At 34.6% G+C, this 27,464-nt stretch overlaps 1 protein-coding gene across 11 annotated transcripts in view; it reads right to left on the reverse strand.

Annotated features, from left to right (window-relative positions):
• The window catches only part of LOC120605063 (uncharacterized), a 144,714-nt gene that overhangs the window by 68,934 nt on the left and 48,316 nt on the right, over positions 1-27,464 (reverse strand). For 4 of the 11 annotated variants that reach the window (XR_005653511.1, XR_005653502.1, XR_005653510.1 and 1 more), the window contains one exon: positions 19,179-19,296. The exons of 4 other annotated variants lie outside the window; for them this stretch is intronic. Coding sequence is in view for 2 of the 7 variants with exons in the window: in XM_039866013.1 (XP_039721947.1) it covers positions 19,256-19,296 (41 nt within the window). In the remaining 5 variants the exon portion in view is untranslated. 3 more of the 11 variants (XM_039866014.1, XM_039866013.1, XR_005653512.1) reach the window with 2 other exon arrangements.

Genomic DNA, 27,464 nt, shown 5'->3' on the forward strand with positions numbered 1-27,464 from the left:
CAAAATAGAAAAAAAGAACACATTGCAACATGAAACCGTTTCAGGCACAACTTCTGCCTTAAGTGATTCCATATAGATTAAAACAACACATAGGACAGATGGTACAGAAAAAGTTTCACATTGGGATTTTAAAACTTAGGGATATGAATTGGTTGAGTCTCATGTGATTCTGTTAATAAAATATCAGAAAGATACAAAGCCTTGAGAGTAAACATTAGTCACTATGTAGCTTGGCCTAAAAAAATTGTATCAGAGAAAATCATCTAGTAGAGGGAAAGAAATACCCTCCAAAGTCCATTCAAAATAATTTTGTTTCATCAGATTCATGTACATTAGGAAACAAAGAGGCCTCGGTATGATCAGAAAGCTCTAGATTAAGAGAATCGACAGACCCAGATTCTAAAGCATACTCTATCACTGCCAAGAAATTGTAACCTTGCCTCTCAGGCCTCAGACTTTTATCTGTAAATTGAAAGAATTAAATAAGATCATACTTAGTATAGTTCTAGATGCCACCTCTAATGTTCTAGTAGTGTTCTCTACATCACAATGTTCAGACTGTCTCACCCACCTTAATACAGAAAGCTCTTAATGGACACCCTTCTTCTCATCAAACACTGCTTTCAAAAAGGGTGCGTACTGGCTGAGAAAGAGTACTAAACACAGGCGTTTGCCTTTACAATTTTGTCTAGGCGTGTCTTTTCTTTGCCCTTACGCTCAGTAGCAAAGTGGCTTCGGGATCAGGTAGATCTGAGATGAAACATCAGCTTTGCCAGTAGCTAGTTTATGACCATCTTGAGCAAGTCACTTAATCTCTCTAAAATTTAATTTTCTCATCAGTACAATAAGCATATGAATAGTACCTTTATCATAACTTTTATAAGGAGTAAATGAGGCGACACAGAAAATCTTTGGTGTGGTACTTGCCGCATATGCTCAATTATTAGTATTGACTATCTCTTTCTATTTTGACATGTGCTATGGATACGTGTGGTTGTGGGGGTTTTTGGCTTACACATGTAGGTGAGCAGAGATTGGTACAGTAGAGTAAGTTTAAAGGGGGTGAGCTCTGGGGTAGCAAATGTAAAACAACAAATTTAAGTTTCTAAAAAAAAAACCTGCAGGAAAACTATTTTAAAGGTCTCTTTATAAAGCTAAATTAAGAGCTGCTAAGGTAATTCTTGTCTTGTTTCTATTTAGCAAATTGGTAACCAAATAGGTAATATTTATTTGCTCCTTTACACATACTTCATTATTTTCCAAATTATTGTTTACTAAAATAAAGGTATTATTTTATTTACTTATTTTTACTAATTAAAAAAAATTTTTCAGTTACAGTTGACATACAATATTATATTAATTTCAGGTGTACAATCAATGATTAGACATAAAGATATTTTATATTCAGGAAATTAATCATTATAAAATATGTAATAACTGGAGAAAAAAGAATATGGATCTTCCATTGATGTTTTTCAAAGTTTTTAGATTCTCCAGCTGCTGTTTAGTATTTGCACTTTTTTTCTGTTAATAATATAATTATTTAACCCTCCTCTGAGCTTGTAGCATCAAAGACTCTGCCTCATAGACTGAAATTCTAAGATGATTTCAATACAACAAACACTCCTATTGGACACAGTAGAAGTATTCAATTTAGGAATGAGGGGGGGAAAGCAGGCAGAGGAAGCAAGATTTTGAAAAATCGTTTACACACTTACTTTCTTTCACAGACACATGCATACATAAACAAGCATACACACACATATACACACTCCCCCTAACTCACTGCCTGTTGCTTTTTATACTGGGTAAGGTTTGATCATTGCTAATGATATCCAGCTGTGCCAATTCCTTTGGCTCTTTATCCATGTTTTCCTTTCTCTCAGATGTAGTTTCTCTTGTCATTTAAATAGTCTTTCAAAATGAGGCCATTCTGACAGGCCCTGATCTAGCATATGGTTGGCAAATATCCAATGAGTTCAGGATGCTTAGCCAGATAATTCAGATACCACAGATGTGGCCTCTGCTTAAATGACCTTAAATGGACTCCAGGGCCTAGAAGCTGAAGGCATGCTAAAAGACCAAATTAGAAGTCACAGTTAATGGGAAAGTGCATTAGCCCCCAACCTATTCATCTAGAAATAGGCATATGTTCAGAATTATTAAAGACTTCTAAGGAAAGCTAGCCTTATATATTTATTTCTTTTTAGAGTTAGATGAGAAATTAGAAACCATGTAGTCCAACCACTTCCTTTTCCCATGTGAAAAAAATAAATAAATAAATAAAACCAGAGATGCTAAGTATTTCACAGAGAGCCATTATGTCTCCTGATACCTTGAATCAGATGCAAGTATATGGCTGTAAGCAACAGAAGCCTCTCTGACTAATCTAAGCAAGAAGGAATATACTGGAAGACAACAGAGTCCTCAGAGAAGGAAAGCGAAGCCTGAAGTGCCAAGATTAGAAAGGCCTTCATACAAGAGGAACCAAATGATGCTTTTTCCCTATCCCCGCATCATTCCATTAGCGTCAAAGATCCAGGGTGAGTCAGATTAACTCTTGAGTCATCTGCCCACTCCTCAGCAGATACCTTGATTTATGGTCTCATCAAGTTTTCACTTAATAGAGGAGCAGTAATTCCACAAAAGGAAACCGAAATACTATTATATCATTGCTCCAAAAAGAAGAAGGGATGAAGAAATCTCTTATGCTCATTACACTTATTCAGTGCTCATTTTACTACATCAAGCTGTTTTATTTAGGTGGAGCAAGCCATGTGTTCATTAAACACCTTCCTCATATTGCTTACAGAGTCACACGTTTTGAAAATGACTATATATTCCTCTGACTTTGTCCTGTGTTCTTTGTTAACAAGAAAATACACTGAGGGAGGTAATACATTTATAAATTAAAGTTGATTTAACAGACCCTCCTCTAAAGAGAAAGGCGAAAGCATTTGAGTGCCCTGTGTACCAAGGATAATAGGAAAAGGGGAATGAAAGAAGAAGTCGAGAACACCAAAGAAAAACATTGTCTTTTTGCATTTTTGTCTAGTTTTGACCCAAAAATTATCAGAAATTCTACTATCTAGAGGTTAATATTAGTTTAATATTCTTAACAAGAATATATCATTTCTATCCTTTATCTATGCATTTATACATAACTAAAATAGGATTATTCGTATATACTATTTTATAATCTGATTTTTAATTAGATTATATTATCAATATCTCATGATATTAAATATTGTCTTATAAAATCATTTTCAAGGAATGACTGCAAAAATGGAAGTTACCAGGCACTTGCCAAGACTGACTTACGTATTATCTCATTTAACCCTTACAACAACCTTGTATATATACTAGGTACTAGTATTATCTCATATTTTATGAATGAGGAAATTAAAGCTTAGGCTAGATTCAGACTAAGTAATAGTCTGAATCTAGCCTAAGCATAGCCTGATTCTAATCAAGCTGTCCAAAGCCAAATACTGAGGGAGGTAATACCTTTAAACACACACTTGCAAAGAATTAAAAAACTCTTGTTTCTTACCTATAAACTGGAGCTAGATCAAAGAACCTACATACCTTATAAGGTGGTTGGGAAATTTGACAGAATGCTTTATTTTTTCATCATTTGTTATTAATATTTTCAACTGGCAAATCTTTATCAAGTCCCTTAAAAATTTTATACCAGTATACTAAACAGAAAATGAATGTGAAAGAGATAAGAATGTTAGAGAATGAAGGAACCAAAGTCCCAATTCACTTAAAATAGAATAAATGCATTTATTGCATATAGTTTTGTCAACAATGTGAGATGGGAGACTAAGTCCACATGTGAGACTCAGAAAGCTTCACAGAGAAGAAAATGCTGACTTGAAAGTGTCCATATTAGTGGATAAGAGCTCCTGTCCTTGACTCTGAAAGCTCTGGATATAAATATGAGTTGTGTCACTTTATTAGCTATATGATCTTGAGTAAATTACTTCTATGAATCGGGCTATCTATGTCATAGGCCTATTGTGAGAATTAAATAAATAGTGTATGTAAGAGTAGTAATCACTCAGTAAATATAAACAAAAATAGTATTAATAGGTCGCTATGCATAGAGGGAGAGAAGTTTGAATACAAAGGTCCCGAGGCAAGAACATGTGATATCTTTAGAGAAAAGCAGGAAAAACGTAAGTCTTGAGCAAAGATTTCGTAGGGGAGAATAGTGGAAAGGAAGTTGGTAAGTTAATACAAAAGATATCATACTAAAGGTTTAGATTTTATTCTATGGTTTACGAGCAGCCTTTGAAAACTTTCCGTCCGCAAAGGAATTCTCTAATGGTAATATAAAAGATTTATTTTGTTTTATCTTCTCAGGAATATATTTATAATGATATTTTCCTTTAAAATAGTTACTTTAAGGATTTGCTGCTTCCTTAATAGTAATTTTATTATTCCTTGAAGTCAACATATTTTTTGTGGACATATCTGTCTACAGGAAGCAATGGAAAAAATTGGATTTAAAATCTTTCTTTTTTTCCCTCTTTAATTTCCGCCGTTCCACTTCCACCCCTGACCTATAGATGTTGCCATTTCCCCTTTTTTAAAGAACTGGATCTCTGAAGGTGGAGTGTCTCCTCCCACATGCTCGTGGCGTGCACCTGGGGCCAGGGGCCAGGCGCATCCAGGGCCAGGCGCATCCAGGGCCAGGCGCATCCAGGGCCAGGCGCATCCAGGGCCAGGCACACCCGGGGTATGGTCTATGGCTCCACCTGGGGCATGAACCCAGGACCCTCTGCATGTAAAGCAGACATGCTAACCACTACACTATGGAGCCACCCCCAGGATATGGAATCTTTACATGAAACCTTTAAAAAACACCTCTATTTCTTACATAGGATAGTTATTTGTTCTCATGTGCAGCCAGGGTCATATGGTGTGGATTCAGTGGTAATTGTGTACACTTCGATTTATAGCTCAAGCAATAGAATAACAAGGACAGAAATGAGAAGTGATAGTTAAATGGATAACCTATAAAAATTATATTTTTAGGCAAAGTTTTACTTTAGTGATCTTTTTGTCTACATGGGTTAAATCCAAACATACAAAATAACTATTACAACATACTGGCATGACTGGCTACACAGTCAATCTAAATTTTCAATCAGTCATAAAAATAACTGGTATGAACACACAGGCCATGCTTCAACTCCCTGTCTGCCTACTAACACAGCCATGGCACACAGGCAGTTGTGGCATTCAAGTTTGTATAAGTTTATTGTCTTGATTACATACAATAACAAACAGAAAATGATGTAATGCTAAATAACAATATCTTAGCCAAATTAGAGCACGTTGCTGAAAATTAATGCTGTACTTCCACAATTTGAAAATTACAAGATCCACCCAAATTGTAGTATTCACCACAATTAAACTGTTATATGATAATCATTATAACATCAAAGACCAGAGACGAAGATCAAAGACTAAGAACTAGGGCTGTCTTAACCCGCACATACAAGCCCCTCTCAATTTTCGCTAATCTTCCATCTCTCTTGTACATTGTATTAAATTAACCGCCGTGATAAATGTCTCAGGCATTTAGATATGGATTTTAACTCTGGGAGAAAGCTACAGTTTTCTTGTGGACTTACTTTGTATATGTGCAGCTGAAAGGAGTACTGGACTTATTTACTTTGTAAAAAAGACTATGCTATTTGTAGGTCTTATTAATCCTCCTTCATATAAGCTTTTATAGGAAATATAAGGACAAAGAAAAAGTAGTGCATTGCAATAAAGAGATCATGACCCCCACTCTCAGATCTTCCTGGCAATCATTCACTCTGGATCCTGCCATCACAAAGGATTCTACCATATCTATAGTCCAGCTAGTCTAATCTGACCAGATTGCTCTTCTCCAAAGATTCAGTACCTACCACAACCCTCACTCTTCAGCACAGATATCCACTTGGCGAACTCCCTGTCACTAATCAAGAGCCAGCTCAAGTGTCATCTATTCTATGACACTTTCATAGAATTTCACTTTTGTACTTACCACACCACATCTGTCTTAGTCGTTTTCAGCTACTTTAACAGAATACCATTGACTGGGTGCCTTATAAACAATAGAAATTTATTTCTCACAGTTCTGGAGGGTGTTAAGTCCAAGATTAAGATGTCAGCAGATTTGGCATCTAGTGAAGATTGTCTTCCTGGTTCATAAGCAGCCATCTTCTCACTGTGACCTCACATGGAAGGGGTAGAGAGCTGTACAGGGTCCTTTTTATAAGGGCATTAATCCCTTTCATGAGGGTTCCAGCCTCGTGATCTAATCACTCCAAGTGATCTGCCTCCTAATAGTATTGCATTGGGGGTTAGGATTTCAACACATGAATTTTGGGGGGATATAAACATTCAGTTAATAAAAAAGTAATAACGATTTTTGAAAATATTTGTCTCCCTTACCTGGCTATAATCATTTTTTATAACCTTAATGCCTGGTAAAATGTCTGGTGCAAAATGGCTGCTTAATAATTTTTTCTGCTTATTTATGCCTTGCCTCCTTTCAAAAAGAATTGAGTACGGCTTATAGTACAATGTGATTTTAAAAATACAGTTAAAAGCAAATAACTAAGAAGGGAATAAAGAAAAATAGATAAACAATTATATCAGAAAAAAAGTCTCAGTGAGGCTACCACCAATACAAAACTAAGCATTAAGCTTCCTGGTAGCCATGGCAACAAATAAATAAATAAGGGGAAGGGGTATTTGAAATTGCATAAAATAATTTTTAAAAGTACAAGATCATCAAAATAAACACTTTCAAAACTCTGAGAAGTCTTTACCTCTTGAGTCTTCATAATATTGGTGATATTTTCTTCGGAAGTAATAAAAACTTCAAAGATGCTCTTCCTTTGGCCATTTCTTATGTCAGTTTAATTTCTCCATTTAGTTTCACACACCATGTTCTCTCAACCTTTTATATCTTTTTACATATGGTTTCTTCTAAGTTTAATGCTCTTCCCTCTTCATCTTTGCCTCGATTACTCCTTACTGATCCTAAGGTGTCAAGCACTGCAGGAAACCTTTCCTCAACCATCTACCTCACTGGTTGTTCACAGGAGTGCTGAGGTCTCTCACTCTCTCTCACACACACACACCTCTGCTAAGTATTCCTCCTCATCCTATCATAGGGCCTTGGGCATACTTCTGTCCTAACTCTTACAGATGCTATCGGGAGTAACAGATTATAAATGAAAAAGGGGAAAGTTGACTGTTGCTTGTGGCATTTAGTCCTTGTCATGCTTCTCCTAGTAGCCCTTAGTTTCTTTATTTCTACAATGAAGAATAAACTGGGCTTGAGGATCCTCAGAGACCCTTTATAGTCCAATCATTAAATAATGGTTATTGTTTTGTTTAAAGGATTCAAAGGATTGAAGTAGCAATTGGAAACTAATGGAGAGATAATTAACATCAAGACTAAAGCAGACACAAACAAAACGACAATCATGATCTATTTCATCCATGACTAGAAGAGCCACAGACACCTGGCCTATCTAGCAAGATTTTTCCATGCTATAAGATTAAATGAGATTATTATTTAAAGTGCCTGGCACAGTGCTTCTTAGTCCCTTATTCCTTTATTATTCCCTGCCTGGTTGGATTGGCCAAGAGATAAAGAAGTGGAATAGGGATCATATGAAAGACACAAAGAAGCACTAATGAATGGGAGGAAAGACACTAAGAAAAGTAACGTTAAAAATACGAAAGTCATTATTTTACATTTGCGCAGTGCTCTATATCTTTCAAAGTACTTTGATATAAATTATGCATTTGTTTTGACCATAAAATATGGAAATCTTTTCATTGCTGATTCTTTTAATAGTTCTATTTCCTAAAGGATATTCTATTGACTTATTGTCAAAAGACAAGTGAATAGATAATATTTTATAGGGAAAATTTATGTTATAGCCTTGAGAATTAACATACTATGCTATGCAACTTTCAGGATGCGAGTTAGTAATAGAAATCAAAAGGAAATGGCAAGATGTCATTATTTTCTACTTTGCCAAAAACATAAAAATAGTTGAACTATTTCTGAGCTTTAATTTAACCTTTTCATTAGAGTAACTATAATGTAAAGCAATTACAGGAACAATTTATTAATTGATATTTATATTCATAGTAGCAAAGTTTCTCATCTAGCTATCTTTTTTTACCAAAATAGGATTTCAGATGAAAACCTTTACATTATCTTTTCAGCTTTGAGGTTTTTTGTTATTGTTGTTGTTGTTTACAAATACATATTTGCAGCAGGCTTGAATACTTTATGTACATAAAAATGGTACAAATAACTTAACCCATCATCAGTCTACTCCAGTTGATAAAAACAGGTGGTAAAACCAGGAGAAATGTAAAAGTTTTTCAAAATGCAAATTAAAAAAACTAAAAAAAAGATATTACATGTTGATTTTAGATAACTTTTGGTAGTAAAACTAGAGGCATATTTGTTTAGGTTTAAATTGTTCTCTTTTTCATTGAAATTTATTTAATAATATAAGAATGAGTAATCATTTGTCATGTATAGTCTTGAAACACATAATTTTCTAGAAATTTCATTAAAGTACATGTATATCTCATTAGAAGAAACAGCAAATTAATTGTAGTTTAAATGCAGTTTATTAGCAGAGGACACTTGATATCGAGAATGTCTTAATCTAGCAGATAGGTTAAACAAAATGCAAATATGTTTAATTTGAAAGTTGAACATTATAATCTAATTTAAAATATTAAAATATAGTGCAATAAGCTTTTTAAAAGTTTTTATAGCCAAGATTTCACATTCTTTTTTCAACCTCTAAATGAATTCTCTAAATCACAGTAGTAATCTCGTCCACAGATATAGTAACATTTTGCAAAATGCAAACATTATGCATCTTCTCTCTCTTCTCATGTCTTTACCTAAGCACAGGGAAGATAGAATTCTGCTCATTTATTATATTAGAAGACCCTTTATTATCTACTATTGCCTTAAAAGTCTATTGGACTAATGGATGGCTAAATAGTTCAGAAGCTTGGGGTTAGGTAAGTCAAAGTACACAGATACTGCAGTGTGTCAGTTAATTTAACACACATTTACTATTCACCTCTAGAGGTGGTATGTGGGGAACAAGATAATGATGAGGAGTTCTGTAGTCCCCTGCTGTGATGTGGTGGATGTGCCCTGAAAGGTCCAGAAAAAGAGGATTTCTCTGACATTCTAAGGGCATATTATGTTATATACAAAAAAGACAATAGACTGTCTCACTTAAAGCTACAGGCCCAGGATGTGACTACCCGCCATGACCTGCTTTTAGATAGGAATTTTTATGTTTAGCCCATCCTACGTGGTAAATTTTAGACTCTGCCATGCTGGCTTCCCCGAGCTTGTCAGGTTTAGCATGAGGCCACCTTTTCATTCACAAGATATAGGCAGACAATTAAAAGTAATAATACAATGTAATAAGTACTAGAATAGATGTAGGTAAGATGTCCCTGAAAGACTAGAAAAGTCTTAACATAGTAATTGATAGTAAAAGACATAGTAATTGATCTGTATCTGATGCAGATGATCTTTAACAATAAGACCTGAGATACTGCATGAAGAAAACACACATACGCTATATTGGCTCATTGGGAAGAATCTACCAGAGGACAAAAGTGGTAGAGAAAAGGAATTTTAGGAAGATGAAACAGTATGTATCAAGGTTCAGAGATGTAAAACTTCATGGTATGGCCAAGAAGCTGCAAGTAATTTAGTATAGCCTGAATTTATAGTAAAAGAACACTCTGAGTCATTTATTTTGATGCTACAAAGTCATCTCTTAGGGCTTAGTACAATGTATTTTCGATTTCTGCCTCACATAGTTTGATGTATTACTTATCTTTTATTTCTCAACTTTATATTTTGAAAGGAATATTCTCTTGTGACCTATGCCATTGAAAAAAAATAAAAATTACTCTACTCATTGTCTGGACTCCTATTGATTATCAATATTCTTATCTTGCTTATAATTAAGGGTAAAAACCCTTGGTAAAAAACTTGGAATCAATGAGGTTCTGATTAGAATATTAGAAGTGGATAGTAGTGTAGAATCAATCTTAAGAGTTCATTATTTTCCTAAGATTTCACATTTTATTGAGTCAACTCAAATTAAAATATTTAGTATAAACAATAGGATATCAAATAATGTCTAGGAAAATAAGAACTGTGGCAATAGAAATAATAGTGTGTACTAATTGCCAAACAATAGCTCATTTAATCACACACAGGTACTAGTGTGTAGTGCAGTGGTGGAAACTCTATGAGGAGATACGATTATTATTAGCATTTTATAAAGAGAAAACTAAACTTTAGAGGTTGAATAATTTTCACATGCTTGCACATCTAATAATTGGTAGAGTCACTACTCAAATTCAGGTCTGTCAGATTTCAAACCTCTTGATGACAACACTATATTACTACTTAAATTCAGAAACTCAGATAATCGCATGAAAAGATTTATTTGAAAGGGGTGAGGTAACAAGAACTTGGTTTGGACTAAGGCAAGGACTAAAAACATCACATTATTAGGAAAAATTTATATTTGAATTTTTGAAGAGCACATTATATTATAGAATATATAGGTTATTAATATAAAATCAATTGCAAGGACATTTTATATAAGCTATTCTTCTTGATGTCCATAGAATTTAACGATGAAGATCAAATCCAGTTCCAGTGTAAAGAAATATGTTCTTATTCAAGAAGAAATTTTCTTTATTTAAAAAATGCTTATGATTTTTAAAAGTAAGTAAACAGTGCTATGGTAAAATTTATTTTAAAAATTCTAGCCATATTTGCGCCGGAATGTTGCAGGTGAAAAAGTGTATCACAGGTACTAGTGTGTAGTGCAGTGGTGGAAATTACATTGTGAGATCCTAAAAGGTAAGTAAAATCTAGTTAAAACAGTCAGAAACATAGTCTTGTCTTGAATCCTCCAGGGATGGAGGAAAGAGCAGCCAAATTGTGTCTCCTACTGCTAATAAGAGAGTTCGAAAGGGTGAGATGTGAAGGGGTAAAAATTTGCCTGTCAATAACCAATTAGTAAGGTGATTGGATAAATAATCAACCTGCCGAGATGAATAGCTTTTTTACATGCTACTGATAACGTGTTTAAAAAATATTATAAATTAAAGATATCATTCACAGTTCCAATAAAAACTGTAAAATAATGAATAAATGAAACCAGAAATGTACAAAATCCATGTGAAAAAATAGAGCCTTTACAAACACATAAAACACCAACTAAATAGAGACATTTTCCTGAATAGGAAGACTCAATACTATAAAGCAAAGCAATTCTGATCCAAATACCCTCAAAATTTAAAAAGAAAAATGAATCTTAATTAGATTGTTCTAAAACTTACATGGAAGAAAAAATTTAATTTACAAATATTATTAGATTTCAAAAAGAATAACAATCGGGAAGGGAATTTACCCTACCAGAGATCAAAACATACTAAAGCATTAGAATAAAACAATATAATATTAATTAGCCTAGAACTAAATAAATAAATCAAGGTAAAAACAAAATTTAGGGGAGCAATTCTGAAGCAAATTTCTACAATTTTACAAGATTCCTCTGAGGTTTCCTCAATAAAATTAAGGCTCGATTATCTACAGTAGTAACCCATTTATTAACAAACTCTTTTTTGGCTTTCTTCCCCTTTCATTTCACTTTCTTCACTCCTTCATCTCCCAATTCAAATACCTATTGTGATATTGTGATTTATTATAAGAAATATATGTATTTGGTCTTCATCCCTATTCCTGGAACAAAGTCCTAACTCCTTAGAATCTCCTCAGTGATAAGAGAGATAAAGGCGTGTTTGCTATTCATAACAAGTCCTTTTCAATTAGGCTTGAGTTTATGTTAATGAGATTTTTGGAAAGCTCCTAGATAACCACAGGTTGGGGACTCAATGTCAGAGGAACTAACCAAGTGATTGGAGAGTTGGAATTTTCAGCTTCACCCCTCAACCTTTGAAGAGGGTAGGGGGACTGGAAGCTAAATTAATCACCAACGGCCAATGATTTAATCAGCCATGCGCACATAATTGAGCCTCCATGAAAACCCAAAAGGCCTGGTTTTGAGAGCTTCCGGGTTGGTAAACACGTTGAGGTGGCGGGAGGGCGGTGTCTTGAAAGGGAGTGGAAGTTCTGTGCTCCTTCCCTCAGACCTTCCCCTATGCATCTCTTCCATCTGGCTGTTCCAGAGTTGTATCCTTTGTAATAAACTAGTGATCTAGTAAGTAAACGGTTTTCCCTAGTTCTGTGAGCCATTCTGCAAATTATCAAACCTGAGGAGGGGAGTTTAAGAACCTCTGATTTACAACTCATCAGTCAGAAACCCAGGTGAAAATCTGGATTTGCAATTGGCATCTGAAGTGGGTCAGCAGTCTTGTGAGACTGAACCTTCAACTTATGGAATCAGATATTGTCTCCAGGGAGATAGTGTCAGAACTGAATTGACTTGTAGGACACTCAGCTGGTGTCTGCAGAGAAATGGAGAATTGTTTAGTATGAGAAAGAACCCTACATACTTGGAGTACAAAAGTTTTTAGTGAGCATTGAAGAAAGGAGGAAAACGAGAAGAGTCTCCCATTACATCTATATACTCAAGTCATTTTCTCAGACTCTGCTTTTGAGGGAACCCCAACTAAGATAAGAGATATTTAAGTTTTTACTCTGCATGCTTCATAATATTAATTTTTCACAATCACAACATATTCATGTAGAACTTGTATCATTCAAAAAGTATGATTAAAAATTATTAGCCTGGCTAAATCAGACCTGTGAGTTTAGATTATTGTTTTAGGGTTTTGTTTTGTTTTACTAAGGGTAGACCTTATAAATGGTAACTATTGTCTTCATACTCTACTAAATCTCTCAAAATTTAGATCCAAAGTCCCACAAATATTTCCAGTTCATTCTGCTCTTGGCCTTTCACATTTAGAGACCGATAACGTAGAATCATAGAAAAAGATTCCCGAAATGGAATTTTATAGATTTACAAATCTATAAAGATCTGCCATTTATAAATCTGCTATCTCTCAAGAAAGAACGTTAACAGTATTTATCTGTCTCTCATCTTAAAATATTTGAAGTCTCATGCACTATAACTAAAGTACATTTAGAAATGTTATCTCTTAAAAACATGTGAGTGTTAATCACCAAAAAGAATATGGGGGAGTGTGCAGAGTTGGATATGTAATCCAGGGAATGACAGGAGCATAGTCTCAACAATTGATGGAGCCCAGGAAATACCATTTATTTCTAGTCTAAACTGAGAAGCAGGAAGTTGAGAGCCCAGGCTAAAAGAAAGCAGGAAGTTGAGAGACTAAGCAAAAAGGACACAAGCTTAGAAACAGAAAGAGTGTGGATATGACACCATGCAGAAAAGCTGGAGTTAAAAATGAAAATGGCCAAGGTATTACATGGATAATAGAGAAAATCATTTGAAAGACTAGTATAATCCACAGGCAAGTGCTATTGGATAAACCATGGCTAAACCACACAGACCCCAGTGGATCAGCAAATGGATAGCTTTCACCACAGTTGATGCTGATGGGAAAGTAGAAAAGGGATATTGATTAAACAATACTCAAAATAATTATAGAAAAGTGGGATTATGAGTAACAGGAAGAGTTTTCAGTAAACACATGTCAGAAACTGACTACTCTCATCAAACTCCATAGATCCTTATAAAACTACCATAGTAGTAAAAAAAGAAGGTTCCTAAAAGGAGTTGTAGCAGGTATCCTTCTATAATTGAGGAATTATTCAGCCTGGATCTGTTCAGCAGCAAAATGGAATAAATGTAGTAAGAATAATAAAAAATCATAAAGACATGGCAACCAATGTCATCATACTCTTCCAAATTATAGTGGAGAAGAAGCAATAATTAAGGCCACAGCTACATGGTACACAACAATGATGTAAGATTTATTTATTAATGTGGGATCCATTAGTCTTAATTATATCTTTTTAAAGTCCCAAATTGAAATTGCTCTTTTGATTACTAATGATAAGTTCGTAATACAGCAAGAATCAACAAATAGTAGTCGAGATTCTACTACTTAGGGCACTTACACCCATAATTGGTGAGTAGAATGATATGTAAAAGTTTCCTAAGCTGGGAAATCTAGAACATGTGCTAAAAAGTTTGGAACAGTGAGAAAGGACTCTGAATCCATCTGTTTGAGTTTAGCCATGTCCTGTGCCTGTTAGAATCCTTTCTCTGTCAGAAAGTAGAAATAATCTTTCAATTCTGCATATATATATGCTTAAAATGAAGTAATTTGAAAAATGGGTGAAAGTTCAGCATAATGCATTCTGGCACCTTTCAAGAGACTTCTTGAAGAAGCAGTCAGACAGCAACTTCAAGGTCAAAGAGATGACATAAAGCCCCCCCCCTCCCCAAAGATCTTTGGAGTCTAGCTAGTTTCTTAATGATCTATGCTGTATAATAAACATAGTAGCTTAAAATGACAACCGTTTTATTTGCTGATAATTCTGTGGGTTAGAAATTTGAGCTGAGTTCAGTTGAGTGATTCTCTGCTGATCTCACTCATTCTGCTGACAGTCTCTCATTGCAGATGCTATGAACTGGAGACCATTAGGGATGCATGGTCCAAGCTGGTTTTACCCAGAAGCCTGGCAGTTGGTGATGGCTTTGGCTGGGCCTCTGTGTCACGTGGTCTCTCGACCTCAGAGAGACTGCCTGGCGCTTTTTCACAAGGTGATGGCAGTTTTCCAAGAAGACAACAGCAGAAGCTTCAAATGTCTCTTGGAGCCTATATCCGCAAGTTCCACAAAGTTACTTCTGTTACATTCTATTTGTAAAGCAAGTCACAAGGGCAGCCCAGACTCAAGGATTTGGGGAAAGAATTTGACCTCCTGATGAGAGAAGTAGCAAAGTCACAGTTGCAAAGAAACACTTGTACATAGATGAGAAGAATCATTGCAGATGTCTTTTTTAAACAATTACCACAGCTAGGAAAATGCTTTTCTCCTTTAGGAGGTGGAAAAGAAGCTGAGAAGGCCACAAGAAGCCTCATACAAGAGACTACCAAGTACATTTACAGTGGGAGCTTAGAAGCAGACTGGGCCACTGAACAAATACTAAAAGAGTTAGGGGAAATACCAAGACAAACTGAAGCTCTAGACTGACATCCATATTTAACAATCAGTTAGTTTCCCAAATAAACAATTCCCTCGTTTATCCGAAAAGTTTTTCTACCAGAACTTCAGATGGCTGACTTTTTCACATTATTTAAGAATAAACTTAACATTTGCCTCTTTCGGCAAACTTTCCCTGACCACCTCAATTAAAGTTAACCTCCCCCATTTCACTGTCACATTTTCTTCATGGTAACATCACTATCTGAAATAACTTTAATATTTATTTACTTGTTTATGATGTTTCCCTCACTAGAATGTACAGCCCATGAGATTTAAGATTCTATTAATTTGTTTAGCATAATAATATCAGCAAGTAATGGGTGCTCAGAAAGGTAGTAAGGTGAGGAAAAGATTTTGATAATTACTTCTCCACTAATATCTCAAGTTTGGCCCAAGTTTTAATATCTGATTGAAAGCACAAAGTTAGTAACCCCATCTGATTATCCTGGACTCAGAGTTTACTAATCTTTTCCTGTATAAACATGCCTGCTTAGAATTTCCCATTGTCTTTGGAAAGCATCTAATTAATCTCAATTCCCTTCTTTTGTAAACATGAGAAAATCCTCACCCTGATTATTACGTAAGTTAAATGAGGTTCCATTTGTAAAATGCATAGTATAATACCTGGCATCGGGTAGATACTCAATTAATGGTACTTACTGTTATTACTATTATTCACGATTTAATTGTGACTAAATGGGCTTGTACATATCTCAAGCCCAATCAATATTCCATCGATTTTTTGTTTTGTTTTGTTTTAAATAACTAGTTCTAGTCTTCTTTTTCTGAAGGATTCCCTGACTCCTCAGAAGGTCTTAGAAAAAGTCTGATAATTGTTTATAATTTTACAATGTCCAAAGCAGAATACAATACGGCTTGTATTCATAGGGTCAGAATAACACGTAGAATACATATGTTCTTTCATATGTGGCCATTGGTGTTCTTGCCCACTGAGCAGTCTTTCCACTTTTCTTAATCTTCTAGCCATCCCTTTCTCCCTCTCTACAAAACCCAGGACTTCTTTAGCCTAAGCTTTTATTGCTTATCTAGGTGGTGATATCCTTACTTTCTCCATTCCTTCATATTGCAGCTCTTAGTAATGACATTTTTTTTAGACAATTGAGGCCACAGACATTTTATCACTTCGCATTTATTAACATTATTGTAATAAGTTCTAGTCACATTTTGTAGTCATAGCATAAAATCCTTTTTATTAAGCTAAAACTGCATTAACGTAACAGCTGAACTATCCTGAATCTGAAAAGCCTGCTGTGTTTATCCTAGAAGGGTGTTTTCCCTAGAAACAAGAACATTAGTTTGCTCAAATCACAGGCTCCTTCTCATCCTCCTGTTAAAATACTTCTGTTTATTCTTGTGGGTATGTTAGATACAATCCCACTGGTGAGGGCAGCACATGATTATGTCCCCGTCACTTTCCTCACCATTGATTGGTCCTTCAGGGTCCCTAGAGCACCATTTTAGACTCATTGGGCCATTTCACTGCATTGATGTCTTATGAGAAAGATTTTTATTTAAATTTCTCAGCTGTTCCCAAACAGTTCCTTTTTCATTATTCATCCCTATGAGGATGCAATTCATGAACAATTAGTTTCATTTAGGTCACTTAGCTGACATAAACAGCTAGCAGCACGTTTAATGACATAAACCCAGTCTTCTTGATTCCCCTCATAGGGCTTCTTAAGAAAAGAAATAGGAACTTGTTGGCTATCAGAGGAAAGTAATTAAATAATCTATTAACCTAAGAAAAATGATATGTAACAGTTACCAAGGTAAATTCTGTTTTTTTTTTTCCTCTTGGTAAAGAGGATTAGTAATTCTGACATAGGGATTATTAATTAGGAATATGTAATCGTGGTATCCACGATGGTCAATAAGAGATCCCTATCAATGACTTCATAGTTTAAATTAAAACATTGAAGAAACTATGTGATGTTGGTGCCTTAATGAAAAACGTGATCTGCTTCGAAAACTTGGGATGATTTATAGACCAGAGGTCCCCAACCTTTTTGGCACCAGCGACTGGTGCTCCTCTGAGAAGCTAACGTCTGATGATCTGAGGTGGAGCCGAGGCGGTGCTGCTAGTGCTGGAGACCGGCTGCTCACCTCCTGCTGCGCAGCCCAGTTCCTAACAGACCACTGATCAATATTGGTCCACGGCCCGGGAGTTGGGAACCCCTGTTATAGACTATGACAATTACACAAAAGGTTTTTAAAAACTCAGGGATATAAGAAGCTATGTGGCCTGCCCTTACTGGAATTCAATTTGGTACAATACAAGGATGAGTGATAGTATTTAAGCTTCCTTTTAGTTCAGACATAGCATTATTTTGCCTGATGCCATATCCTTTTTAAGAAAAAAAGATATTTTTAATGATAACTCCTGAAAAAGAAGGAAAAAGGTGAAACTGGCTAGAGACTGAGGGATGCAAAAAAAGATTTCTAAAGAAGGCTCATTTGTTCTGTTGAGAACTTTACTGGCTTTGGATAGGCCAAAATATACCTCAAGTTGAGTTTGGCAGTAGAGAACATAAGTGAATTGCTCTGTCACTGAAGTGTAGGAGGAATTGAAATATTTTCCTTAGAGGAGAGGACAGAAAAGTAAGAAGAGTAAGAAAAGTACAGGAAGCTGACATCAAGCTGAGTTGTTTTCTGTTACTGTGATATAAGCATCCCTTTACATTACCACCTTCGGCAAGGTCATCTCTACATATACATATATGTCTCTGTGAATATTTTAATGGCCATTAAGGAAAAGACCAAAATCCACAACTGGGGTTAATATAATATGAAACAGGTGACATGAGCAGGGTGATGTATGATCTGTACACTAGACTAAGTTAAATGGAAGCAGGAGCTCTGAACTAGAAATGATTATGAGATCACAGGACCTCAGGTAACATACATAAATGTTGAGGAAAATTTCGGACAGCTAGGATCCACAGGATGATGATGATGAATTAAGTCAAAATCATCCATGACTTAGGTGGCCCCAGGGAACCAAGAAGTCATCTGAGTTACACAAGTTATGTTTGACAATTTCATCAAAAAAAAATCAGTTATTGCTTATAATCTGAAATACTACTTTTGAATTGAGTTCTGAAAATGAAACATCCATATACATGAGAAAATGTCAATATAGCATTAACCTACCTTCTTTATCTTTTTATCTCTAGGAAAACATTTAAAGATAGAAAACTTCAAAATATTAAGCACTTAGGTACATTAATGGATAAGTTTATCGGTTACGTTTGAAATTTCAGCATGCCCTGGCAATCCTTTTATTCGTCCTTGGCAACTTTATATTTTCACTCCTTACAGCTTTGTTTTCACATCTTCACTGCTATCTTCTGCTACCTTCCCATACTCACTTTTTGCAGATGACTTAGTTTCCTGATTAATAGAGAAGCTTGAAGCCATCGGATATTATTTCCCTAAACTTTTTGCCCACTCCTGTAAATATGCCTGCATTTACACAGATCTAACTTAATCTCAAAGGTACCCTGTCACCTCTTCCAGAACTTGGTACCTTCTCTCTTTCCATTGCATTCAAATGTCCCTTCTGTACTAGCAACATGTTCTCAGACTAAATATAATCAATTTCTCTTACACTAAAAAATAAACTCCTTAATTCATATTTCCCCAAACATCACCCACTCTCTATTTTTCCCTTCTCATACAAACTTCTTGTAAGCATAGTCTTAATTTTCTGTCTTTACTTTTTCACGGCACACTTATTCTCAGTTCAACAAATATTTCTTTAGCAACTACTATATATCAGGCACTGTGCTGCATGCAACCATAATAAAATTGCTCTGTCCTCGCTATTCCACTGAAACTGTACTGGGACCTCCTAATTGCCAAATATAAGGAGTATATTTTGATCCTCAAGCTTCTTGACCTCTCTGCAGCATCTGATAATTTTGTTCATTCTCATCTTCTTGAAATTCTTATCATCTGTGACAGCTCGTTCTTCTTTTACTCCTTTGACAGTTTCTTCTTTATTCTTAGCGGAAAGGCTGCAGAGAAAGGTAGAGTAGGGATTATTACAGGGAAAAATTATTCTGCCAAATTTTCCTATGGAAAAAAGTGGTAGGACCCCAATCTATGTGCAATCTATCAGGGACACAAAATTAGACTTAACAGATATATCTCTTGTAAGCTTTTTGAGAGCAGGGTCTTTGATGTCTTCAATAAATTATTTCCAGCACTTAGAACAGTTTCCAGCACAGAATGGATATTTTTATAACAGCATTATCGAGAAATAATTCATATACCATAAAATTCACTCTTTTAAAGTGTAAAATTTATTTTTTTGTATATGCACAGAGTTGTGTAACTATTACCACTATGTAATTTTATAATATTTTCATCATCTCAAAATGAAATCCTTTACGAATCAGCAATCACTCTCCATCCTCTTTCCTCCTCTCAATCCCTGGAAGCCACTAATCTGTTTTTTGTCTATATATTTGCCTATAGTGGACATTTTATATAAATAGAATTATAAACTACATGCCCTTTTCTTGCCTGTTTTCTTTTACTTAGCATAATGTTTTCACAGTTCATCCATGTTGTAGCCTGTATCGGCACGTCACTCCTTTTTATGACTGAATAATATTTCATTTTATGAATATATTATATTTTGTTTCTTCATTCATCAAATGATGGGCATTTGGATTGTTTCTATTTTTGGACCATTATAAAAATGCTGCTATGAACAATCATCAATAAGGTTTAGTTTGGACATATGTTCTCCATTTTCTTGGGTAAATAACAAGGAGCAGAATTTCTGGGTCATACGGTAACTCTCTGTTTAACATTTTGAGGAACTGCCAAACTGTTATAAAGTGGCGAACCATTTTACAATCCCACCAACAATGAATGAGAATTCTAGTTTCTCCACATCCTAATACTTGTTATTGTCTGTCATTTTTATGTTAGCCATCCTAGTGGGTATGAAATGGTCTTTCACTGCCGTTTACTATGCATTTCTTTAACAGTTAATAATGTTGCGCATCTTCCAATGTGCTTTTTGGTCATCTGTATACTCATTAAATATTTTATGAATGAATATATAATCATAGACACCAAGACAAGTTCTCAGGGATGCCATTTATATAGCTATTCAGATAGTTACAGTATAATAGCAATGAATGATGATCAGCAGGGGTAGGGAGTACATTATGAATCAGGTAATTTTATACCTAACCACCTTACTTAGTTAATGTAGCTGATGTCTATAATTGGTTTGCTTTGCTCAATACTGACATTTGATTTTTAAATTATCAAAGATGATCAATGCCTCTTATTCTGATTTCAAATTCTTTCAAGCAAATGGAAGAAAAGAAGAAGGAAAGGTCAGGAGTTATGTAGAAAAAGAATTGTCAGAAGGGATGACTGTCTTACACCATTTGGAGGTCCAAGAGTCAGGAATTATCATGACTCTAATGTCTCTTGACTTACCTGTTCAAATGTTAATAAGAAATATGTGTAGTGAATCACTTTTGAGGTAACTTATTATCTATCTTGATGTTAGAATATTATACATCTGAGGTAATGGTTTAAAAAATAATCCCAAAATTTCATAAACATTTAGTGAACAAAACATGTTCTATTTGTAATCAGAGGTACCATAGCATTTGTTCTTTTGAAATATTAATTTTTTAAAAGTCTTATATTTTGTTCATTATAAATCTTGTGTTGTCTTTAATTACAACATATTCTTGTACATATTCTTGCCTATAAACTCATTTTTTAAAATTTGTTAATTTCCTAGCTGATCGAATTTTAGAAACTTCTTTGAATGGTCTTGCCCCTTTGATAAGTTTGCTGCTTACAAGAATAGGATTGATAAATATCACATCAGGACTATCTCAAATATTTAGGAATTGTGATGTAATAGAAAAGTGGTAGGTTTAGGCTGCCTAGCATCTATTGCCTCATTCTGACAGCAACTCTATTTCCTTTTGGGAAATAAATTCTAATCTTGTGAACACAGTCTGATGAGATTGTAATTCCCTTAATAACATGTATCCCTGACCTCAAACTTCCAGTTGGGAACTTCTTTCCTGGAATGTTACTCAAAAAAAATTTTTTTAAAGCCTTTTTGTTATAACACTGATATGGTAAACCACACAAAATAAATGTATGGTTTAGTAAATTATTAAAAGCAAATACCCCTATAACCACAACCTGCATTAAGAAAAATAGCTTTTCCAACCACTTCAGAAGTCTCTTTCTGTTGCCCATTCCAAAGGCTTATTTCTCTTGCTACAAAAATAATTTTCATTCTGACTCTTACAGTGATCACTTCTTAAATTTTTTCATGATTTCATCACTCAAAGGAGTGTCCCTAGATAGTATAATTTAGTCTTGCCCATTAAAAAAAATCTGATAAGTCTTTTAAATATCTTTTAATCTACAGGCTCCCTCCCCACCATTTCTCTTTTCCTAAGACATATCTGTTGAAGAACCTTAGTACCATTTGACCTAAAGAGTACTTCAAAGTCTGGATTTTGCTCATTATACACGCATTATGCAGTTAAATATGTTGCTTTCTCTTATTGCTTACAAAGTGGCAGTGGAATTCAGAGACTTAATCAAATTTGTCAGGAAGCACATAACATCTGTTTTTCTCTCTTTTTTGATGTTAGTAGCCATTGATGCTCAATGCTTAAATCTCTCAATTCATTAAGATTGCAAAAATGCTGATATTTTAATTCTATCATTTAACTTTCATTTATTAGCTGGAATAATTTTATATTACTTGGCTATCCAGCAATAGTTTATTTAGAAAATGCAGGTTAAATACATATTTCTTTTATTTCCTTAGTTTTAAAGATAATGACTGGATTCCCTGTTGGCCTCAGAAAGTAATTAATTGGTTTTTTCCCCCCAACACCATTATGATAATTCATTATCACATATTTAAATTTACCTAATGGATTTTGATCCATTGCAATTTTTATCTCATTGACGCTCAACTTATCTCATATTTGGCCAGTGAGAGCTTATTCAAATTGTTTTCCTGTATCTTATTGACATGACTTTTTTTTTTTTAGAAAGGAGAGATTTTATTTTCAGTATGTAAAGTTGTATATTTTATGGTTTAGTGTTTTGTTTTTATTTTTAGTTACTCCTTGAAGGAGAAGCACCATAATATTTTCTGTGACTATGTGCTAACGGTCATGATCCAGTCAGAAGCACAGCATAACAAATAGGTAAAGTTGAGAAAACCTGTAGAGCTTACTCAATCCACACCATTCCACTCGACTCCACTCCTAGAATTATGTAGATTGATAAATTGAAGCCAATTCAGAGGCTAACATCAGTTCGTGTGTCCGATCTTTTATGATTAGATTGAAGTTATATATTTTTGGCAAAAATACTGCAGAAGTGGTAAAAATGTAGAGAATGGTATTTGAAACTAAATCTGGGTTCAGATGTGCTCATTGCTTTTAGACCCACTCAGTGAAAATCAGTGATTACTGAAATGAGTTCTGCTTCCAGAAATAATAGAGTAACATATACCAGACTAACCTTCCTATTGATTATAAGTTTTAAATCTGGAGAAAATATTAATAAATAAAACTTAAAAACAACCAGTTGAAGGCTCTGGAGAACAAACAAAAGGAGACAAAAACTAAAGGAGTATTGATCCTTGAAATAAAGGAAATGTACTATGTGATATTTGTGTTCATATGGCTTTTTGCCTGAGGGAAACTCCCAGTCCGTGGAGCATGGGGTAGCTAGAACTCAAGTAGAAAGTCCAGTCTTAGAGGGACAAGGACTCATAGGACAGTGTGGAGCTGCCAGAATGGCTGGGCATAAAGGGAACCCTGAGAATAAGGAAGTAAAAATCTGCATAAAAATTCCATCTAGATCGTTGGCTCATCCTAGAACTATGCACGTATAAAGGGAAACTCTGAGGCACCCAGTAGAAAACAACAGCTGAAACGGTGAGGGAATTTAACACATTTCAGACAGTGTCTATCACAAGGAAGACAAGAATTCTAAGTTTCTATCCAGTCAAGTTAACTACTGCTCAAAAAACAACTTTCTTCAGAGGAAGATAACAAAGTCCAGTGTCCATACAATGTCTAGATTACAATAAAAATATGCAAAGAAACAAAAAATATGACCTATTAACAAGAGGAAAAACAATCAATAGAAACAAAGCCTGAATGGCCTACGTACTAAAATTAGTAGACAAGGACTTTAAAATAGCTATTAAAATTTAGTTGTAATGAGTGAACTAAAGGACAGATTTCAACAGAGGAATATCAGTAGAGAATTAAAAACTATTTTTTTTTAGAAAAGATCCAAATGGAAATTTCTGATCTAGAAAATATAATACTAAGATATTTTAATTCACTAGCTAGGATTTACAGCAAACTGGAAGTGGCATTGATAATTAAATAACATCTTTAAAGTGTTGAAATCACATTTTAAGCTATATTTCTATAGCTAATAATAGTATTCCTCCAAAAATGAAGGCAAAAAAGATACTTTCAGATAAATTTAACAGAAGAAAGGATAAGTGAACTAAAGAGGCCAGTTAATTTATTTAAATAGAAATTACCTAATCAAAATAAAAGATAAAAAATGAAGTAAATAAATATAGCTTTGGTATAACTGTAAGAAAATATCAAGTTAAAAATGTGTGTAGTGTGCTTATTTCCCTCACATTTTATATGATTGTATTATATGTATATTGTTAGACCACATAGGCTTTACAAACTGGATCCTCTTTACCTGTCTTTAATATTTGTTTTTTTAAATCTAATTCCTTGTTTTTCATTTCTTTTTTCTTTTTAAAATTCGTGCCCGTTTTACTTCTTTTTCTGTTAAAGAATTATTTATTGTATTTATTCTTTTATTTATTTTAGGTTACTTTTTAATTTTTAAATTATATTTTCTTTTGCTTTTAATTTTGTCTTGAGTCTCTCACCTCATTTATGAATTTTTGTAATTGTTTTTGTTGTTTTTTCATAACTCGTATCATTTTAGTGTCTTTTTGCTTGTTTTGAAAGATGATATACAGTTCTGACCTTATATTTCTATATTTTTCATGATTTCATTATCTATAAGGATTCATTCATTCATTTTATTGTCGATGGTCCTTATTCTTCTGTCTTATAGTAACTTTGTAAGAGATTTGTGATACTTTTCTGTTCCATTTTTATATAAATTTAGTGTTCTCAAATTTTAGAAGGAGGGTTGTTGCAGATAGATTTCCTAACTACATAGAGCTCCTTCTGTTGTTTTTTACACTTAGCGTTTAAAAACTTAGAGGTTTATTTCTGAGATTTTCTGGCCCCTTATTTTCTGAATCTTCCCCCTTTTAAATTTCTATTGCCCCTACCCTTAATATTCATTTCATTCTCAAAAGTCTCTCCTTCAGTGTGGGACCCAGTCCTGCAAGAGAACTCTGACAGATCGCTTTTGAGAACTGAAGATAAACTGTTCCAGCAGCCCTTATACCATGGCTCATCTACTGGGTTGGGCAAAATTCCTTTCATTTTCAGCTGTTATTTTCATATTGGTCCAGTGGAATTTCCAGAGAATACCTGTTAGCTATTTGGGTATTATTCTGTTCCTAAGTCTGTCAGATGCCTTACTGCTTCCGCCAGTTTCTTCCACCAACACAGTGATAACAAACAGGCCTGTGGATATTGGTTTGGAGGAACATCTTATACAATTCTGTTATAGATGCTCTCCAGATAGTTTTGCTATCTAGTTGCTTACTCTACTTTTATGTGAAGATTTAAGAAAATTAAAAAACGTTGTCGCCACTCCTGTGAACTTCTTCCCAGAATTCCTGAAATTTTGATCTTGAGTAGACTAATAAAGGTACCAAAAATAGTTGAAATTCATTCATCTCAGTGATGTTTTAACTAAAATTTTGCTGATAAAACTTTTTCTACAGTTCCTGTTAATTGATGCCCAGAGCTGCCATGGCTTTCAATATCCTTCTGACAAATGCCTTTTTACTTAAGTTAGCCAGGGTTAGTTTCTTTTGTTTGGAAACGAAGATCCCAAACTGTAATGAAAATTTAATAGTCAGTAGCAAAACTTCTAACTTCAGCTATGGCATGTAAAGAGCATGGAAATTGTCACCACCATTCTCACAACAAGAAAAAACTGAGCAAACCGAAAAAAAGCAATGACTTTTTTTAGACTCATTTGAGAACTGACACCTTAGAGCAAACCACCAACTTGAAATCTAGAGAGAGAAGTGCCAGAGAGATAGAGCAACTGAGATCTGCTTACCTGGAGTAGAAGCCACTGGAAATATAAACTGGTAGGAACTCTTAAATGGAAATTTTGACAAATTGCTGAAGGTTGAATATGGACTACTGTGAGAATGAGAAACTCCTAGGGACTACAGTCTTGAGGGGATCCCACTGTTACATGGGCTTTCTCTCTGGGAACCCCACTAAGTGCTCATGGTGAGGATTCCGGAAAAATTCCCTCTTGGTTCTAGCAGGAGGAGGGGAAGAGTAACAATTTCGAACCACACCCAGTGTTTTCTCCATACAAAGGTCTAGTCTCCAGGGAAAAAGCTGTTGCCAGAGCACAATTCTGAAGATTTATCCTAGGTGAGGAAAGGGTATTCCTCCTCAATCCAGTCTCCTTTTGCCTTCCTATATCATGTAAGGTAAAACAAAAACAAACAAACAAACAAACAAACAAACAAAAACCTTAGTGAATGGGACACGACTTCAAGAAAATAGGTTGAGAACACTGTAGCCAGGGTTTAAAAGCTGTAGATGAAAAAGAGGTTCTACGGAAAGTAACCTCACAGGGTGATCTGATCATAGACTCCTAACTGGACAGGTCATGGTGGGTAGTCACACCCCAGGCACATAAGTTTTTTAGTAAAAGGTTTATCTTTGCCTTTAAGCAAGCCCTGTTCATTGTTTCTGGGCATGCAGGTTAACACGCCTTTGAAGTAAGTATAACCACCCTCAAGGAAACACATAATCTTGTTAACGATACTGTAATCCAATCCCCACCTTGCTTTCTCTCACCCTCAGGTAATCTTCCTTACATCCCTACTTAATTTTAAATGCATAAAAGAAACTGCAAAACCAGAGCATCTGAGATCCTGCTTCCTGGCAATTGTCATCAGTTTGGCTCCAATAAATTCTTATAAAAACTGTCTACAGGAATGGATGTTTCATACTTCGACAAATCTATTAACTAATGAAGGACAGAAACACTTGTGAAGGCCACAGCCCCAAAGCACAGGTCTACTAAAAGACTGAGACTCAATTAGAAGATTATAAAATGTTCCTCTTCCCACATACTCTACCACCACATCAGCAAGGCTCTTATATAACAATGGATTATTGCTGAAAGACCTGCAAGACAGATTCACATCTCCTGAAGAGGGGAGACAAAAAAAACAAGGACTCTAAAGAAATTTGAAGCCTATGACTCAAAGCTAAAACAAACATTAAATAGCATATCTCTTATTTAGATGAACATACCTCTTTCGACAAAAGCCTATTTGACTCATTTCCTACAAACTGATACAATATGTCTGACTTTTAACATAAAACTACAAGACATGCTAAAAGGCAAGAAAAAAACACTCTGAAAAGATAAAGCAACCAGACTCAGATATGTTACAGATATTAGAATTATAAGATAGGGAATTTAAAATATATGTTAAGAGATATAGAGAACATTTTCACAGTTGCCAGATGGAAAGGAATTTGGGGAGATGAGTAAAAAAGAAGACAGGATTAAGATGTACAGATTGTCAGTTACAAAAAAACAGTCTCGAGGATGTAAAGTACAGCATAGGGAATATAGTCAATAATATTGTAATAACTATGTAGGTGCCAGATGAATACTAGACTTATTGGAGGTGATCACTTCATAAGTTATATAAATGTCTAATCGCTATGTTGTACACCCGAAACTAACATAATATTATATATCAACTGTAATTGAAAATTTTTTAAAAATATTTGTTAAGGAAGATAGTGGGAAAAGTAGAAACACGTAAAAATTGATAGGTTATATAAGCGAAAAATGGAAACTTTCAGAAAGAAAATGCTAGAAATAAAGAACACAGTAACAGAAATAAATAATGCCTTCAGTAGATTCAACATGTCTGAGGAAAGAATTAGCAAATTTGAAGACAGAGCTATAGAAACTTTTCAAACTGAAA

Source organism: Pteropus medius, unplaced genomic scaffold, assembly GCF_902729225.1.
Source record: "Pteropus medius unplaced genomic scaffold, Ma_sr-lr_union100, whole genome shotgun sequence".
In the NCBI taxonomy this organism is placed as follows: Eukaryota; Metazoa; Chordata; class Mammalia; order Chiroptera; family Pteropodidae; genus Pteropus; species Pteropus medius.